General features: G+C 48.5%; 1 protein-coding gene across 1 annotated transcript in view; it reads left to right on the top strand.

The window, feature by feature from the left end:
• LOC1273658 (cadherin-99C) overlaps positions 1–14,532 on the top strand; it is a 149,284-nt gene that overhangs the window by 21,137 nt on the left and 113,615 nt on the right. The window contains exon 2 of the mRNA XM_061648032.1: positions 13,180–13,883. Coding sequence (XP_061504016.1) covers positions 13,881–13,883 — 3 coding nt within the window. The 5' untranslated portion in view covers positions 13,180–13,880. The remainder of the gene's footprint in view (positions 1–13,179; positions 13,884–14,532) is intronic.

Below are 14,532 nucleotides of genomic sequence, written 5' to 3'. Positions count from 1 at the left end.
TAGCTCGTTCGTCTTGTTCTGCTGCGTCCAGCGTGTAGACGTCCAAAGGCGGGCCCAAGAGCACCACCGTTCCCACCACCGGCCGTAGTGGATTAAATTTCCGTACACAGGTGTTATTAGATCGCGTCACCTTTCGGGTTTCGCAGACGGCGACGGGCTCTTGGTGGAAGAAATGGAAATGCCTCGTGATGCTATCCAGAACCACCAAAGCGGGAGCGAAAAATAGATTTATTCGTTCGCTCCAAATGCTCCAAAAGCTGTTCAGGAAATGCTTTTTTCTGGGAAGGAAGCAGAGAGATCGTACGATGAGTCACCATCATTAACCGAACAGTGAGTTGTGGATTTTGCTCGACTCCAATCATCGAACCCCAGACGCTGTGGTGCTTTCTCGAACCGCAGCGCTTTTTTTTTTGGCATGACGCGCTTTGTTGGCTTCACACGGCACTGGGCACAACTTTTTGGAGCACTTTTGTTCAGTTTGGCTTGTTTGGGGGGTTTTTATGCGTTTATCTTGATCAGGTTTGAGCAGTCCCGCTTCCTTCTGGCCACGCAAAGGACAGGTGCATCGAATTTCAAGCCGTGATCAACGACGATATTCTCCAGCAAGTTTGATTTGGAGCTGAAAGTTGTGATAATGTGTTAAATCTGTACATTGATGCCTTTCCGAAAGTAAGAAACAAGCACCATGCTCGAAGTTGTTGAATATTTATGTCCTTAAATCAAGAAATTACAGTCATTCGAAGGACCGGAGCATATAATTTCTCGTTAGTGCCTAAACTTAAAGGTTAGTTTAACGATACATTATCAATAACAAGTTGTTGGGAGATTTGTTGCTCACTGTAGACAGAAGACTACTGTTGAACCGGGACCTAAAAGCCGTTCACGCAGAATCAAATCATTCTCAAAGCTTGTGAGCTTATGAACACCCCTTACTCATCTAACCTCAGTATGGACATCGCTAAATTGCAAGCATTCGAATAGGTGATGTTCACTGATTGTTTGTCTCTTAAAGAAAGAGCCCTTTGGAATGTTCCGACAGCTCTTACCAAAACAGTTAAGCTGTCTTTTGCTATTGCTTCCATTAGCTGCGTGCATTGATAAGCTCGGACTAAGCTCGGCTTCAACTTCCCTCCAGCTCTCGGAGCTTCCATTCTTTGTAGCCTCGTTCAGCAGCACGATATGACGACAGAATATGCGCGCATTCGCACCCGCAAGCATGACCCATTTAGGGTCGGTACACCGTCCCGGCGACCCAGGTGAATGGGGGGGTGGTTTTCATTGTACGCGGGGTACGACATTATAAATTATCTTCCCGCTTTTCCATTCAATTCAAATGCGTCCACACCACCGCCGGCTGACTGCAATGCTTTGCTGCATCCAACCATCCAGAGAACGCGTCCAATGCGCGCACACACACACCGGTCGGTGTGCATAAACTCGCGCGTTGGCCGGTCGTTCTAAGGTCCACACCGGCACCGGCCGCAGTGCCACGACCGGCCGAAAAAGGGAGAAAGCGTGTTCTAGCCGGTCGCAGGCGGCGGATCGCCAATGTGACGGAATAATTATTGCCCCATGTACGGCGGCGCAAGGGCGTGTAGCCTTTGTTTTTGGTGGTGCGGCTGGCTGGTTGGCTGCTAACACATAACAGCAGCGCGCAGCAGTTGACAGTTTTTTACGCCACTGCAACGCAACTGTTTGCCGTTTGGTGATGGTGTTTTTTTGTTTTCTTTCGCTGTGAGTGTATGTGTGTGTGTGTTTTTATTTGTACAGGTATGTGCGAGAAAGTTTCCAACTAATTTTCCTCATCCGTGCACGGGTAAAAATGGTATGGTGATGCGTTTATGCTGTGTGCGGACGCGTGCAGCGGGTCGTGCCAACTGTCCGGAAGTAAGCATAAGTGCAACCCAGTGCTCCGGAAAAACGGGGAGGGAGAAACGCGGGTTGGCGGAAAAAATTGGTTCAAATGCAACCAGCCAGCCGCGGTCAAAGCCCTGCGGTCACCCATTGTTTTTACGCCAAACAGACGGACCGCAACATAAAATGTAACATGTTCGCAAACACACACTGGCGGCCCTTGGCTCGAGCTCGAGCGCTCCCCAGCACAGTCTAAAGCCGGTCGCTAAACATCGAACCATTTAATCGTCCAACCAGCCGTTTGCACTGTTTGCACTGTTTGCATATATGCAAATACGTTCTGCCATCGTACGCGCAACGATAGTTTGTATCGCGCGCGCAAGCGTGTTTACTTTCGGTGCTCAATATTTTCCGCCTTGCCCGCGCCACAACGCGCGGGTTTTTTCGCGCGAAAGTGACCACCACGGGACCACGGGGTGAACTTGAAAGTGAGAGACCGGCGCGCACATACACACGCGCGCTGGCTGCATTAGACAGAATGAATTCCCGGAAGAGTGCAATGAAGGCAAATCTTGGCACCGCTTGCATGACAGCGCACGCAGGCATAAAAGCGGCTTTTCTTTTCGGCTCTCCCTTTGCCGGAGCTATCTCTCGGGACCTGCAGCACAATGCGCAGCTACCGTGCGCGGCGGAGAGTCTCTGCGGCACCCGCAGTGTAAGCGGGTCAAAAGTTCAGCCCCATTGCGCGGCAAACCGCGGCACGAACGGACGTTGGACGAACTCGTTTCCCCGCTGCATATGGCAGGATAATGTGAAGGATGAAACGGGCAGCCATTAATCATGGTCCCCCCCCCCCCCCTCTTTGCACACATGCGCCGCGCACACAACCGCACAAAGTGTTCGGCTTTTGTCGAGCTGCTGCTCCTCAATGCAGTACATCCCGGTGTATGAGCGTGCAGGGAATCACAGTGGAGATGAGTTTAATGTTCCAATTTAGTGGCGTTACATAATACTTGAATGTGCACCATGTGCCCGGTGTGCTTCTTCGTTCAGTGCTTTATAATTATGTTTTATTTTAAAGAGCGGGGAAAACAGGTGTGGAAAAGCTGTACCAACCAACAGGGGAATGGTTTAGCTTGGGGTAAGAAAGGAAAGGATCATGCATACAGCAAATCCAGGAAGCGATTCACCTTAGTTCAGGGGTCGCCAACCAGGAGATCTTGGAGCAAATGTGATTACGCATATAAATATCTCGTTAAAGCCCATCCATTTCAGTGAAGCTTGAATAAAAAGGATCCCGAGAAACCAGTTTAACGAGGTTTCTTTCTTGTTCAAATTCATACCCATTGGCTTATTAAAGGTTTGGTTTACTTTGTAAATCTTTCGATTTTTTTTTGATTCAGTGACTTTTATTCAATTTTGCATTGGAAAAACAAAAACACGACCTTAGTGATAGAAGCAAAATGATATGAAAAGATTTGTTTCTTGGCTTCACGATGGCTTAGATCTAATAAGAGCATTTTAGATAATATAACCAGAAATGATCCTCGCTTAGAAATGATGTCTGTCTGATATAGTTAACATAAATGTTTGAGACTGCGATTTCAATCTTCAAATATTCTCGCTTGTTGCAATATCCCTACATTACTGGTTGGTTCTATTTACTGATAAGGTTGCGAACCACAGCCTCAGCTTGGAGAGCGCTGGCAGTTGAAAGCCCTTCAACATAAAGAAAAAAAAAGCTCCCAGCACATACTTTTTGCTTCCTTGCTTTGCTTCAATTCCATTCTAGATGCGAATTGCAACGGAACGCAAAGAATGGCTCATCATTTCGGATGCTGTACCGCTGCTTCGCATGATGATGAGAGGGATCTTGCTTCGCCGCCGGAATGGTGGGAAATTGCACACCCTTTCGCACAGTGTTCAGCCCACCTTTCGACAGTACTTTCCAGGTGGAGAGATGTAGCCGACCGAAGATGCTCTTAAAATCTAATGGTTATGGTATTGTTATATCGTGCTCACACTCTCCACATCATCTCCCCCGCTAGCCACCATTGCACGGTGGGCCTGGTGTTATTTTTTTACTGCCGATCAAGCGTTGAAGTATCCAACTTAATGATGTCGATCCCGTAGGACCACCCTATCGGATCCTGTAGCCGCGCTGCAGAGTGTGGCACGTTTCAACGACCACTCAACGCGCCCTTTAGGGTGTCGATAAATTTCCCGGTACTAATGCATCTCTCTCTCTTTCTCGCCAGCTCCACTCCGTCTTTCATATGGTTCAATCCTCCCATTTGATTGCACCTGAAGGGCTAATGAGGTGATTTCATTCCTTGCTATGCTATCCATCGTGGAATGGTGACGATAAAAAACGGGACTCAATCTCTCTCTCTCTCTGTCTCACTCCCTCTGTCCCCCATGTACCCAAACGTTCTGCTACCCACACCTGTCCAGGATCTCGAGGGCATCGGGCGACACGATCGATCATCCTACGCAGTGTGTGTATGTGTGTGATTCACTGCGACGGGTGAAATCACGTCACGTTCCGTGCACGCTGTTCGGCTATCTCAAAACAGTGTCGCAGAGAGTGTGCCCCATACACTCCCTTACTCCTTAACGACCCAAAACGGCCCTACGTAACGTTCGGTGCTGAAAGCTATAAATTTTCATCTTCAACTATTTACCGAGAGCACTAATCCAAAGCTTCGAGATGCATTGCATTTTCTGGCCGCGACTATCTGCCCGGCGAGATGGTGCTGACAGCGATTGGTTGGTGGGCTGAGCCGTTACCACCAGTCCGCTAATCGAAAGCATTCCCGCCACAGCCACAAACTAAGCGAAAAGCTAAGGTAAAGATTATGAAGAAATGTATTTGGATTTGTGTGCGGGATATTGCTACGCAACATTGCGGAGGAGACCGCGTGGAGGAGACCGGACGTTCCGGATGTGAGTTTACGGCACACGCTCACGAATCTTGTGTGTCTGTGGCTATCGTGCAGAAAGCGGAAGAATTCCGTCTTCGCCATCTCCCATATTTTTGCGCCGCGCACGGGTGGCGGGTGAAGAAATTAGAAAATAATATTATTAATGTTGTGTCAATTATTATTATATTCCCTCGAACGGTTCGCTGCCGAAGCCTGTGGAATGTGCGCGATCCCGCACGAGCCCCACGGCCGCTGATGCCTAGGCAAGCGCGAACAAATGCGACCGAAACGTGAGCCCCATCTAGGTCTTGCGCGGGGATCCTGCACGGCGGAGGTGATCCGCACGCGGTCGTTTGGGCACAACTTTCACCAATGCATCTCTCCTGCTTCACGCGAACGGGAAGAGTTGGGAGAACGCTGTAGGTTGACTTCGTGTTTGACAGCGACCGACCGTGTGTGTGTATGTTTGTTTGTTGCACGCCCCAGCTGAGTTGCGGAAAGGCGTGACAATGAAGCGATTTATCAGTGCTGTCAGGAGGGAAATCACTGTATGGCAGGACCCGCGGGAACACATGCAATATGCACACACGCACTTCCTTTTGGGCGGTAAGGTTTCTGCTTTTGGCTAGAGTTCATTAGAAGGATACAGAGACCCTTGTTTGAATGTTCAGTTTGAATGTTTGATAACTGAGCAGTTGTACAATCTATTATCAGAGGATTTTGTTAGACTTTTAAGGAAAGGGCTGCAAATACAACTACTATGCTGTTAGGAATCGTTTGCCAATTAAATGAAATATGCCCGGATGGTGCTTGTCATAGTTATCATACTTATTTAAGCTAGTCAAACTATGACATCAATTTGTTACACAATTAAACCAGTAGAAGTAGATAAAATAATACACATTTTTCTACATCCGTGTTTTCCCGTTGGCCCTTTTGGCTTGACATTTTATTTTCCCAAAAAGCAAGAACACAGCAACATGACGCAACCTGTTACGTATGGGTTTGTTTAGGTAAGACGTTAGCGAGGTCAGAACGATAGAAAAATGCCTTCCATTTAACATACTGCTACCAAAAGTGACACCTTGACTGCGCTGTGTGTGTGTGTTGTGCACCGTGACAATTGAAACCAGAGCTGAGAAGTCACGCATCGTTGCCGTTTGTTTGCTGTCGTCACGATCATTCTAGAAAGCATTCCCAAAGTCGTGCGTATCATACATAAAGAAAATTGTACGTTAATGCAAAAATATGCATCATCTGCCTCCAAATTCGCTCTATAAAAAGAAATATTAGTGCCTAAATTTCTACCCTGTTTTGTGCATCATAATTGATCCATTCAGAAGATTAATGAACCGGTATCAGTTAGAACCAACCAAAAAAATAATACCACCACCCGATCATTATTTTCCTGCTAGTCCACCCAGCCCGCCCAAAACCCCCGCACTGTACCGAGATAATCAATTGAATTGAAGAAGGATTCGGTGACCATAAATCAAATCCGATGAGTCTGCGCGCAACCAATCGATTGATCGTGCCTCCAACTCCTCCAAAAAAAGCCCTCATGCTCGGGGAACAAATTAAACGGCAAAAAGGCGAAAGCGGAACGGGCGTAAATCGGTGTCGGTTTGCGAATCATGTGCGCTCCACCGTAAACCCGCACCGAAAACATCGATCAGTCAGCTGCGATATGTTCTTTCCTATCCGATGTTGTGGAGCATTGAACGCGGCTCGAAGGGATTAATTCGTGGAAGCAGCAGCAGACTCACCCCATTCTCGATCGCGGTGTGTAGGACCGAACCACACCAAATTACATCCGATTCAAGATGCGCAGAGAAGTAAAGGGTGAGTGTACCGCACAAGATCTTAACGTTCTTGTTTGGTTTTGTTTCGGATCTGTACATGCTATGGGAGCATTTGGCGTAGCCGGCAGATACCCTTTCGGAAATGAAGACAAACTCCACACGCGCGTTGTATTTGGGAAAATCAGAAGTTTGCACGAATGCTACACCCCACGGACGGAACCGGTAAGAAATCATTCCAATCTAGCGATCTTTCGCGCCAACGCCCCCGGGGAGGTGCGTCAGTTCTAGGAAATGTCGTAAATACATAAGCTGACGTTAAAACAAATGGTAGCAATGGTCGGCGAAGGGGTGAAATGCTGTCGGTGTCTGTCCCGTGCGTGCGTGCCTGCGAGGGTAAGCAAGGGAACCCGATTGGCAGCAGGTGACTGCTCCATTCGAGCCCAAGGAACCTCTTTTCAAAACGAAACGGTGGAAAACGAAATCCCATCGCAACGGAAAGCAAAGAGGAAGAAACCAAAAATGGAGATTAATCAACCGGTCATGTGTGAATACGAAATGAGCTCCGAGCGGGAAGATCTAGTTTAAATGTGTCTCTTTCGAATCGCAAATCTACAGGGGTTGAAGAGAAGATGAGGAGAGTCTCCCCCGTGCCTCTTCTCGCACGCAGAAGCGCGCGATTTGCGTTCATCGCGATCGCAAAGAACACAGATCTTGGGTACTACACCACCCACTCGGAGGATTTGCGCACTTGGCCGCAACCCCTCCGTGTGCGTGTCGTGAATCCCACCAGCCTATGCGGATGGGATTAAGAAACACTGTCCATCAGCTCTTTATGTGTGTGTGTGTGTGTGTCTGTATCTTGCTGTATTCAAATTGCTAATCTTGTTGCACGAAACGAAACAAGGATGCAGAAGAGGAACCCACGAACCACACGCGGCGGCGGCGGCAGCTGATGTGTCCCGCGAAAAACCGGGCAAACGAAAGGCACATAATAAAGTAAAGAATGATAATCTGCCTCTTTGGTGGAGGGGGGGAGGGGGGTGGAGGTTTTCTACGGGACATTCTGCTACTCGGCCAGCGATCATCACGTTGCTGCTGCTGCTGCTGCTGGCTCGGGATGCGATGAATCAGTGTGTGTGCGCGCAGCACGGGCGAAGAAGCGATGGTAGCGCGCTGCTCCTTTGGCATTATAAATCTCGATTGGCTTGAACGACCAGATCAGGTTAGGGGGAAGGACAAGGTGGAAAGTGTAATTTGAAGGGCAACGGTACTAGAACGGGGCCGGCTCTTCGTGGCAGGTTCCTCGTCTGGGGCCGCCAAAGTCTTTGGAGTTGCCTGCTTTGCTTCCCGTTTTCTCGTTTGCGGACGGAGCGAAACGGATCCTTCAACTCGATCGTGTGTAGGTGTTCATTACGCTATCACCAGATACAGATTCCGGATTCTTTCGCCCCTGACGTCGTCGTCGTCGTCGTAGACGTCTTCGGCGTGGTCGGATGGGAGTCTGCTGCAACCGGATCCTTCCCTGGAGGGGTCGTGGAACTCGATCCGTCGGCGAACCGAAACCCGCTACCGCCACCAATCCACAGGAACGTGAGCGAAGCGAGAGACCTCTACATGTGTGTGTGTGTGTCACAACTGTACACCGTGGTCTTGATTTCAGCAACAAACCACTAATGTGTGTCTTCCCAGTTTTCTGGGATGTGTACGCCACATACACACACACCGACAATTCCTGGGGGATGACACCATCTTCGCATGGCTTAGTGATCTTAGGGGCCGTCCCACAGTGATCTATGGTAATGGTAATTTTTATTGCCTGGAAAAATTCTACCCCTGGATGTCCCTTCATTGCTTTCCATTTGGTGTCCAACGTGTGTGTGTTTGTGTGGGTCCATCAGCGAAACCGGCAGCCCACCCGATGGAACGCGGGGCGTATGCGCGACTTCAACAACTTCTGCACCAGGCGAATGGGTGGCGTTTCCATGATGGCGGTGCATGATTTATGGATGTAATTTATGTAGGAAAATTGCCAGCTGAAATCAATTTTTTCGCCAAAGCTCCGTTTTATGCCGCTAAAGTGGGTGGATGGAGCAGGAGAGCCGAAAACAGTGCCCTCGTCCCACCCCCTAGTTTTCTATTCCTTTGGGTGGGTTTTCTGTCTTTTCTTTGGTGGTGTAGTTTTTTGGTTTTAGGTTTAAATTCTACCATCGACTGCCTCCCGTGTGTCCGATCGCCCTGACCTTTTGAGTAAGCGTTCACGCTCACGTGTATATACAGGTAGGATATCATGCCATACCGCCGGCAGAAATTAAGTATGATAAATGGTAGAGCATAATTAGCAGCATGTTGTGTTGTGTGCAACAAGCGATGATGTACTGTACCAGTGTGTAATTATACTTGTCCGTTGAGGAGGCTTCCGCCAAATTAAACATCCGTGCTAGCAACAATATACAGTTGGGAAAGAGAGACAGAGGTTTAAAGCTGCTCGAAAGGAATTTCAAGCACTCTCCATCACTTCTACGACTTCTACGGGTGCACCGCTTTTGCGCGTCGTTCGCATACCGCCACGGACGACCGAACGCCGCTACTGGGACGGAAACTGCGCCAATTGGTTGTGACGCTTCTCGTATCGGTCGCCAAAAACCACAAGCGGATCTAGTTTCGCCCAGGACCTCCACTTCCTCTGGCAAACGACCCGCAAAACGTACAGGCAAGCAGGCACATCCGTCCACTGCCAGCATTCCTCGATTTTGTAGGGAAGGGAAGGCAACCGTCGGTGCTGTACCCTTGCCGCAAAATAGGATTAACACTTGGCGGCCGCCCATTGCGATGGCACGAAGGTGTCACATTTCCCTTGCTGCACACAGCGAGCCGCTCGGGAAGTGGCATTTTCTGCTTCCTTTGAAGGCGACTTTGATACACACTGGAGACGTATTCCGTTACGTACGTGATCGGTTTGAATGTCAATAGGTCACCGCAACGTTGGACCCTTTGATGTACTCTCTACATGTCTTTTTTCTCCCTCTTTTCCGCGATTAGCTGGATTGGCAAAGGTTGTGTCGCAAAATTGGAAATTTATTTCCAATGCCCTCGATAAACCGCAGCACCTTCTCTGATGAGATGCGCTGCTGATAAGATGCATATTGTGCCAAAATGCATGGCAAAAAGTAGGTTCGACTTGCTACTCCAGGTACGACCGTACAGGTGCATTCCTGTACAACAGACACACACACTGCTTATGGAAAAAGCTCCTCCGCTCAAAAGCTCACCATAATTTATTGCCCCATACCCTGATATCCTGATCTCGCGGGCTTGTCGGAACGCCACGCGGCTAGATCGGAAAAGGTTGCAGCCACCGCCGCGGTAACGAATTGTTGGGCGCATGTTCAATGCACCCTTCACCCAGGCAAGCGTATGCCATTGAAATCGTGTGGCCGGGGTCTCCGGGATTTTCGGATGATCAATGCAAAACCGTCCGCCCGCCCGCCCGCCAGAAGCGGTGTGGAGTGGGAAAACAGAATCGAAACGCTGGTGGAATGGAGTGATTTTTTTTATTGTATCCTTCCTCTGGCAGCCCTTTACGGATTGGTTCTCTGGCAGGTTTGGGACCGGGTGTGTTGCACTTGCCCTGCGCACACGATTGTGTCTGCTGGCCGGGGCAGCTGCTGGGCAGGTGAGCGTAGGCTGGCTGTGGGTTTGCCAATGCAAAACATACACATTCTGATCACTTCCACCGTGGCGAGATCGTGGAGATGGAGGCTAACCGGACCTGAAGCAGCACACCCAGCCGGGCGTCTTTCGTATATGTGTGTGTGTGTGTGTGTGTGTGTGTGTGTGTGTGTGTGTGTATGTCGTGTGTTTCAGCCTGCTTCTTCTGGGCACGAACCTAGAACATGCTCGACCGTTTGCCCAGATCACCGGGTCGAGAACTGATAAACTAACCTTTTCAGCGGCACAGTGGGTAAAAAAGAAGGGAAAAAATAAATTATTTCTACAACTTGATTAAAATGAAGTAAAATTTCTGATTGAATTTTACATGATTTTTCCACTCCAAAGTCTCCACATACAAAAAAGAAGAACACTCATCACGCCTAATTAACGGCATTGTTTGATGTCCGAGCATATTGGATGTTTGATTTGCAAGCAATAAAATACATTTTATGCTGTTGCATTCCGGCGTGGACCGACGACTGTTTTGCTACCAGTTTGGAGCTGATTATCCCGGCTGCATCGCCTTAACGCCACAACCCTTGGTTGGCTGTGCACTTTTACGAGCACAGTTTGGACGACGACCACGGTGTCGTGTCCGCGTCTGCAATGTCTTTATCTCTCTCTCTCGTTATGCTTTGCGAGGCATACGAGACAGCCTGCCCCTTCCCCCATCCAATGTATGCATGCCGCTGCATGTCTAGAATCAAAACCACGAGCGCCTCCCATTAGGAGTGGCCGTTTCATTCCAGTTGCGCCGGACCTTAAAAACTTCATCCGTAGCACGGTGGCAGGCAAAATTCCACCACGATGTCGTTGTCAGTGGCTCCTTCTCTGCTCCCTCCGCGCCACGATGCTATTCGGTGCACGAACAACAACATGTTGCTCCAAATAGCCAATTTAATTCGCGAAAGACAGCGACGAGAGAAGAATGCTGGGTATCGCCCGGGAGTTTCCACTGCTGCTGCTCCACCGCCAAGCTGGAGCGGGTGTATGCGGATTCCGAGTGTCAAAGTGCACCTGTGCAACAGAGCTGGGGAGAGTGTGTGGGGAAGGGTAGGTAAAATTTACAACCATCGCTGATGCACTGATTGATGGGCATCGTCGTCGTTGTTGTTTGGGGGTTGCACGCAAGGGCTTGCACCGCTGGTCGTGCAAACCAGTGCCTTGCGGTTCGGTTTCGGCGGCTAACATATGACTTAATTATTGGGTCTCTTATCTGCATCCCCCCCGGAGCAGGCAGCAACACTATGGTGCGCGATGGCGCTCAAGTACCGGCCGACCCGGTTGGACTGCAATAAAAATGGGAAATCATTTTATTCCCATTCGCCACACACTGTTTCCACCATCCTGGGGGCTGGGGTTGGATCTTGGCCCGAGGTATATGACGGTGGTGGCGACAGTGAAGCATTGCCCGTGATGCTGGGACGCACACCGGCGGCAGATCTGAGTAGCGATAGTTTTAGTTCACGCTTTACGCAGAATAAATCTGTTAAGGGTAGTTGGGGCAAAATGATCATGGAGGGGAAAATCGGCGAATGTTTAAAGCAAAGTTGAAGAAACCAATGGATCGAAATCAGGATAAAATACAAAATATTTCAATGGTTTTCATGAAAAACAGACATTTTAGTTTGCCTAATCCGAACTTGTAAAATATTGGAAATTAAAGCAAAATTACCAATGTCAGACGATTTTTATAAAGCTGTAGTATTAAACTGTATCCAACGGTCGACAGATAAACTGTTTTCGTATTGGAATTTTGTTTTCATTTTTTGTATAGAGTCTTTGGACCTTCTGGTTGACATTCGCCTCTTAGTCGGAATAGAATGTTTAAAATGACTGCAACCAGTTATACAAACCACATATGCGTTAACTAACGTTTGAGCGGTGAAAAACAACTTCTGTATGAGTTATTCTCATTGACAAATGAATAAATAGGATCAACCACAGTTTTACCATCAATCTATCGCCAAAATTTAGTATCATTTATCAAATAAAGCATCAAAGCATCAATTTACCCGGCAAGAGCATCAAATGACAAATATGTTTGTTCAATTAGATGCAAAGAAAAATCCTTAACGTGTCCATTTTGCCCCATGCATCCCACTGCATCCCTGTGCAGTACCGTGTGGGGTGCCTAGTATGCTGTAGTTGCATGCTACATAATGCGGCAAATTATCTGCCACCGTAACCTATAACCATGCATCACTTTACACGCTTGCCGTTCGTCGGCGCTGGTTTATGCTACTTTAATATATTAACTTATTTTTCCCATCTACTGGTTTCGTTTCAGATTGGTCCTGATTTTTGTTTTGGGGGGCAACGAGATACCGTTCACCTCACTGCGGCTGGACACACGGAATCAGCCTTCGGTGGAGCAAGAACACCGTGTGTTATCGTTGGGCGCGAAGGTGGCATGATGATGCAACGGAATTATACGCGAAATTCTTCAGAATTCATTGTCCAGCGTGTGCAAAAGTGTGGCGTTTAGCGGCCTTTTTTCTATGCTAGAATCTCGTTAGCTGTTTGCGGCCTACACAACCTGGCTGGGCTTGCTCTGCTTTTTCAACGCCAACGCTAACGAGCTCACTAGGCGCGTACTACTACGGGATGCTGCAAGATTAATGATAATTACCATCCCGCTGTCACATGATAAAGTGCTAACGATAAAGTGTAATTTTGAGATTTCCATCCCCACGCGTCTCCACCGTGTCCGTGTGATCAGCTCCATCGTTTCGTGGATGCTCTGCCACCTCAGCCAAGTGATAATAGTTGACTAATCAACCTGTGCAACACATTGTGACGAGTGTATTCCAATCCTGTTTTTTTCTGTTGTATATTTGTATACACATTTCCTTCATTTTCTATTTCCACTTTCTTACCTTCCACAGTGAAATACGTTCACAGTGCAGTGCTTCTTCGATCAATTTAAATGGATCGCCCCGCATCGTCGTTATCGTCATCGCGGGCGATGCATTCAGAAGCGATCACCACCACCCGGCCTGTCATTATTGTGAGTCAGTGAGTGAGTGCAACGGGGCCGTGCCAAAGTGCCGAGCAATCGCGTGTGAGAACGAACGGATCGTGTGTGTATGTGTGTTTGTCTGTGTGTGCAGTGTGTGTGTGTGTAACCTACGGAAGGACGTCAGAACGATACCAGCCTGAAAGGGAAGCGGCGTTAATATCTGCAACAAAACCGGGGGCGCAGCATCAGCATTCAGCTGCCATTTCTTCCCATCAGCGGCATCGCGACGGACCCAGCTTTAATCTCGCGCACCCGATCTGGCGCTGCTTTTAAATCATTATCATCACGCCCGTCCCGGGCCAGCATCGAAAAGCGGGGGCTGATCTCGGCCGATCGGTGCGCTTACAGTACGCCCGGCCGAATGGTTGCTTTTGCACGTTGATTAGCGGATTTCCATTATCCGGCAAGCCGTCAGCGAAGGGACGACCGCTTACTACTTTGTTACCGGGGCGAGTAAGTGCAGCACCGGCTGCTTGCGCGAAGATTGGTGCAAACTGATTGCGAACCCGGGCCCGGTCGCTACCGGCAAAACTCAATCAGCACTCGCTCGAGCGTTCGAGAAGAAGTATGGTAAGTGTTTTGATCGATTTTTTTCGATTTCCCCTTTTTCTGCAACAACAAAAAAACGTAATAAAATCGTTCGAGTTTAATGCCTGTTAGTGGTAAAATCCATTGTGAGAGCTTAGTCTCCCTTCTCCGAAAAATGCTAACCATTCTGTAAATCACTCAATCGCGCGCGCGTTATCGCGCGCCGAGATTTGATGGAAATGGATATAGATCCGGGAATGTTTTACCGCTAATCCCGGTTAGCAGTGGAAGAGCGTGTGAGGGCGTAGTTTAGGAATCTTTGGGCGGCGTACTTCTTGCGGAAACCCAAGAATACCGCGCCTAATTTGTAGCACACATAAGCGATGCGAAGATTTATTACGGTGCTTGCGTAAAAAAAAACTCGCCCAGATGGGGAAAACGAAACGAACATATGTTCTAGATGGCAGCGCTACGCTCTGTTACATTAATAATTCCTACCCCCCGCTTTATGATTTGTGCACTTGAATTAAAACATCTCCAATTCCAATCTGATCCTCGGTCTCGGTTCGGTGGATGTGATCAGTTTCGTTTGATAACGGGCAGCGCTCGCTCGCAGCAGCCCTTCTAACAGCCTTAAACAAATGATTCGCTTAATCTTACGCAGCTGCCGAGGGATTGGACCCGCTTGGGA

The sequence above is a fragment of the Anopheles gambiae genome, chromosome 2, assembly GCF_943734735.2.
Source record: "Anopheles gambiae chromosome 2, idAnoGambNW_F1_1, whole genome shotgun sequence".
NCBI classification, from domain to species: Eukaryota; Metazoa; Arthropoda; class Insecta; order Diptera; family Culicidae; genus Anopheles; species Anopheles gambiae.
Note: the sequence above shows the minus strand (reverse complement) of the source record. Positions and strands in the feature narration are given on the sequence as shown.